General features: G+C 35.7%; 1 protein-coding gene across 2 annotated transcripts; it reads right to left on the reverse strand.

The window, feature by feature from the left end:
• Positions 1 to 222: 222 nt before the first annotated feature.
• On the reverse strand, positions 223 to 4463 carry LOC110899266 (gamma-glutamylcyclotransferase 2-1). 2 transcript variants are annotated; one of them, XM_035982492.1, is made up of 10 exons: positions 4206 to 4452; positions 3706 to 3767; positions 2644 to 2772; positions 2471 to 2547; positions 2343 to 2399; positions 2179 to 2235; positions 2052 to 2092; positions 1899 to 1970; positions 1720 to 1799; positions 223 to 653 (listed from the first exon to the last, which is right to left on the reverse strand). In XM_035982492.1, exons 3-10 carry the CDS (start codon positions 2750 to 2752, stop codon positions 472 to 474), a joined length of 675 nt encoding a protein of 224 aa, XP_035838385.1. In that variant the 5' UTR covers positions 2753 to 2772; positions 3706 to 3767; positions 4206 to 4452; the 3' UTR covers positions 223 to 471. The 2 variants fall into 2 exon arrangements, with proteins under 2 accessions (XP_035838385.1, XP_022001840.1); XM_022146148.2 differs by lacking the exon at positions 3706 to 3767 and having other exon boundaries at positions 4206 to 4463.
• Between the last annotated feature and the right edge of the window lie 632 nt (positions 4464 to 5095).

A 5095-nucleotide genomic window follows, 5' to 3' on the forward strand; every position in this document is an offset into this window, starting at 1 on the left:
TATGAGCTATCTGGTTTTGGATTGGTGAGTTGTGACGTGGGCCAAGTTTATAGCAAGGCAGTCCACGAACATCTAGTCTATGGTGGCTTTACAGCTACGTGGTCCATAGCGGTCCACAAACAGCTCGGATACCATGAGACCACCATAGCAACAAGGTGGTCCTCGATGGTCCATGTTGAAGCACACACCAAACACGTTTCATAAAAACCACATTTATAGATATTAAAAAACCAACACATGCAAACTTAAAACTTGAATTAAAAGTCCGGCACATTCGTTTTAACTTTATACTTGAAAATTCGACTCTATAGCCTGTGATAAAAGAAAGTACTAAGACTAACATAATGAACCCAGTTCAAAGGGTCGGTTAATAGACTAAAAACGGGAAGTAATGAGCTCAAGGTGTCACGTTATTGCCAGCTGGTTCAGTAGAGTTAAGCAAACCAAGTTACCCATTGGATTCTTATGGCCTTAGGTGTCCATGGAAATTGCTTCGGGAAGGTGAAGCAGTTTACGAGGTGACATCGGGGATTTGGGCTTCAGAGGCAGCCCGGTTAATCTGTTGCTACTCTCTTTCGGGATTCCTAGGCCCGTGATTCCGAGTACTTTTCTGACTTCATTTGCCAACTCAATGACCAAGTCATCTTCGTGACCTGTTGAAGAGAGAATAAAAGCTTCATTATGCTTGAGGTTAAGGGTAGCAATTTATGTTTCGACCCAAAAAATAGCAAGTTTTGGGTTGTCATATCTAATTTGTTAATAAACCGATCGTGTTTGGGTTGAACTTTTTTAATTAAATGGGTTGTGTTCCGGTTGACCTGTTTAATCAAACAGGTAGGCCTGCCAACCCATTTACGACCCGCTTAACCCTTTCATACAACCCACCAACCTGATTAACATGGTTATAACTTAATAATTATCCGTCAACCCGTTTGACACGTTTAGATAAATGGGTTAAACATTAGTGTTCAGGCTACATGTGTGTTGGGTTAGGGTTGAGATTTTACCACGAACAAATGTTTGGGTTGAACACTTAGCCGTCATCAACCTACCAACCCGACCCGATTGACTCTAGGGATGAGCTCGGTACCAACTAGTACCGAAAATACCAAAAAGGGTAACTGGTACCGGTACCGTAAATACACGGTACGGTACGGTACGGTACGGTTCGGTACTTGTTTTTGAAGGTAAAGACCTGTACCTAAAACGCCAAAAGTCGGTACCGGATCGGTACCGAAAATATTTTGGTTCGGGAAATCCCTAATTGATTCCCCTACGCTTTAAGTGATCATCGTTATAGTTAAAGAGATGGTGAAGGATTCTTTTGTTGTTTAGTCAAGTGGCGTCCTCCATAAAAAAATAAGTGTATTATTTACGCAAAAAATCCCGATCGCACCCCTTGAAAACTTGAAAACATGATAAAACCCTCAGATCACACCCCCAAAAAATAAAATTTGGGTCCACCACTGGTGATAAGCAGGAATCTTATGGGGCAATTAAGTAATTTCAGATGAGAAATATGCCCAAAAGACGACGGCTCTATCATAGAGCAACGCGTTTTTCATGGAACACATAAGGAACCATGTGGGGCAAGTAATTCCAAAACAAAAATATGCCGAGAAAAATGACAACCACATTATCGATATGCTCGAAATGACCATAGTGGATGTGTAGATACAGCGAAACGAAAATCGAAATAGTGAAGTAGTTATAACCTACCAATATCAAACATTGCCTTCTCCAACAAGAAAACATAGTCTCGGTTGTTTCCACACGGGCCAAAAGCAGTAGCTATTTGACTGAAAATGTAAACCAATCAGAATCAGGCCAACTATTCAATTGAAGGTTTAGATTAGCTTAAACAAGACGAAAAAATACATAATGGTTACATATGTTACCTTGCCATATCCTCCAATGGTGCAGGCCCGAGGTAGTACTTATTTGATTCCTTGTCTGGAGTTGACGTGAATCTGTAACAAGTATAACATTCTAGTTATTTTAACGTTTTCGCTCTATGAATTTTACATCTAAAAGACGATATAATGGCTTACACTATAACTCCTGATAAAGTAGGCTCTTCAATCTCCCCATCCTGAATTAAGGGTTAAAAAAATCAGCTTTCGGGTTTGTGATTGAATGTGTTGATTTTCATGAGGGAGAAAATTAATATTATTTTACCTTGAAAAAGTCTACAGTAGTCTTCTGATCATACTCGCATTCTCTGTTCTCTAAATACTGAAATAAACAAGAAACAAGACCATTATTTTAACTGTATTATCTGTAAATGACTTATTTGTAAGGTTTATACGAGCCCATAAAAATGATGTTATCATAATACATACCGCCATTGCCAATCTTTCCTTCTCTTCATCTCCTCTTACACAATACACAGCACCCCACTGAAAGAATAATCGGGTTAAGAAAGACAAAATGTATTTAAAATTAACTGAATGTATTTTCTGACACTTACACAGATGGCTCCTTCTTTGTATTCAAGGGTGCACGTTCTTGCAGGGTGCTCAGGTGTGCCTCTATGATCAATACATGCTGTGATATAATAGTATGATTATCAATATTAGATCGACACAGGGACGCATAAGTTTAACGGAACCAAAAAACGAGAAACGGTTTGTAGCTGCTTACCAAGATCAAACACACGGCGGTAATTCTTGATATACCCGATCATTTTATCGTCATACTCAAACCCAGGGTTCCATACCAATGAGCCATACCCAAACACCCAGAAAACCATGATTTTCAACTCTTCAGAAACTGCAAAACGTTGATAATTAAAAGATTAGGCATATAATTGTTTTGACTCACTTCAACTAAATAAAAAGATTGTTTTGACTTCTGAAAGTTCATGTGTACCACTTTATGTTTTGACTCACTTCAACTAAATAAAAAGATTGTTTTGACTTCTGAAAGTTCATGTGTACCACTTTATATGAACTAGCTTTTAATAAACCATTGAACTTTTCCTAAAAAGTTAGCATTTGACTTTGTATGCCAAAACAAGATTACTTTCCAGATACATGATTGATATAGATCTTGTCCACATATACACAATTAATAACAACAAATCTTGATTAGCAACAAACATACTAAAAATGCTACAGAAAACCATAAAAGTACCAAATATTAAAGAAATAGCAGAATATTAGTCCAATTAGGGTTTATCCAAAAACAAGCCCCTTACATATCCTGAATCATTTCTACTTGCAATACACTAATTATTAAATCATTTTTCAACACAACAACCACAAAAGTCCTTCAAACTTTCATGTTTGACTTCAATAATTCAACACAGTCCAAAACAGCAAAAGTACCAATCAGATCTAACAAAATCTATTCTAATTCCTCCAACAACAGTTTCTTTTGTCATCATCCCTAAATACATAATCATACAACATGTCGATATTAACGTTACGCCATAATAAATCAACATGAAGAACACAACAATACGATTGACAGATAATTTCATTTTTATACCATCAAACATACCAAAATGCAACCAAAAATTAAAAAAAGAGCACCTAAAGTTTAAAAAACTATCAAGATATTAGTCAAATTAGGGTTTATGAATCATTTCTACTTGCAATTTACTAATTATTCAATATTTTTTTCAACACAACGACCACAAAAGTCCTTCAAACTATCAAGATTGACTTCAATAATTCAAAACAGAGTCCAAGAAAGCTTAACTATCAATCAGATCTAACAAAATCTCTTCTAATTCCTCCAACAACAGCTTCTTCTCTTTTTCTCTAGTCATCACCCATATATACACAAGACATACAACAAGAAATCGATATCAACGTTACTCCATAACACATATATACCATAAAATATCAACAAGATGAACACATAACAACACGATTGACTACACTACTTAAAAGTTAAAATACACTACTTATTCAATCATTTCTCATCACAACAACCACAAAAACGCCTGAAACCTTCATGAACAGCTTCAATAATCCAAAACACCTGAACTACCAATCAGATCTAACAAAATCTCAACTAATTCCTCCAACAACACCTTTTCTTCTTCTTCTTTTTTATCATCAACCATAAATGCATAAACAAACAACACGAAAACATCAACGTTACTCCATAACAAATACATAACATACACATGATCAAATGATCAAAATAAATCAACACGATGAACAAAATAACAACAGTATTGAGTGAAAACTTACAGAAATCGAAGAACGAAGTGTAATGTGAGCCGTTGATCGAATCTGACGAGCGTTGAGATTGAGCGAATGAGATCGATCGTCAGATGAGTTGGAGGAGAAACAGAAGGTTACCGGAGAGAACAGGAAATTAGGGTTCCGGCGACGGTGAAAGAGGTGGCTGATCGGTGAGTCACACCTCTTTCTTTCTGGTTATCGCCAGATGGTAGGGGTGATAAAATGTAAGAAAGGGGACTATTTATAGAAAGGATTTACCATATGCCACTCATAAAAGTTGAAACAATATATTATGTATGTATGTATATGTATGTGTGTGTATGGATGATGACTTTAAGGAGCATGCAATGCATGAGTGATGAGTCATCATTTTTTATTAAAAAGAAATAAAATACTTTTTTATATTGTTTCAACAAGCTTGAGCTTGGAGACTTGAAAGTTAAAAGGTTGTTTTTGGAAAGAAACGATTGTGACTTCTTTTGAGTTGTATCAATTGGGATCTAAAATCCGAGTAACGGTTTCCGTCACACGAGGATTGTATGTTATATTTGTATCTGACGTTTGAGTGTTATCTTATCTTTAAATATGACATGTAGTAAAGAAAAAGATTATATGTTATATTTGCGTCTAACGTTTGAGTGGCATCTTATCTTTAAACATGACACATAGTAAAGAAAAAAAAATTATATGTTATATTTGTATCTAACGTTTGAGTGGTGTGGTAAAGAAACAAATATTTGTATTTAATATTTCAGTGGTATCTTATTTTTTTTTTTTAAAGATGACACGCTAAGTTTGAGAAAAAAGAAGCGTGCTAGGGTGTTCTAAACTTAGGAATGTCATATTTTACTCTCGTAAAAATAATATGATGCATGCTCATTGATCTTCATCCATTT

Source organism: Helianthus annuus, chromosome 13 (assembly GCF_002127325.2).
Source record: "Helianthus annuus cultivar XRQ/B chromosome 13, HanXRQr2.0-SUNRISE, whole genome shotgun sequence".
Taxonomy (NCBI): domain Eukaryota; kingdom Viridiplantae; phylum Streptophyta; class Magnoliopsida; order Asterales; family Asteraceae; genus Helianthus; species Helianthus annuus.

Coding starts and splice junctions, on each gene's coding strand:
- LOC110899266 (XM_022146148.2), bottom strand. CDS start 2,752: ATGGTTTTCTGGGTGTTTGGGTATGGCTCATTGGTATGGAACCCTGGG. Junction 2,548..2,643: donor CCGCCGTGTGTTTGATCTTG/GTAAGCAGCTAC, acceptor ATTATATCACAG/CATGTATTGATCATAGAGGC. Junction 2,236..2,342: donor AGGAAAGATTGGCAATGGCG/GTATGTATTATG, acceptor TGTTTATTTCAG/TATTTAGAGAACAGAGAATG.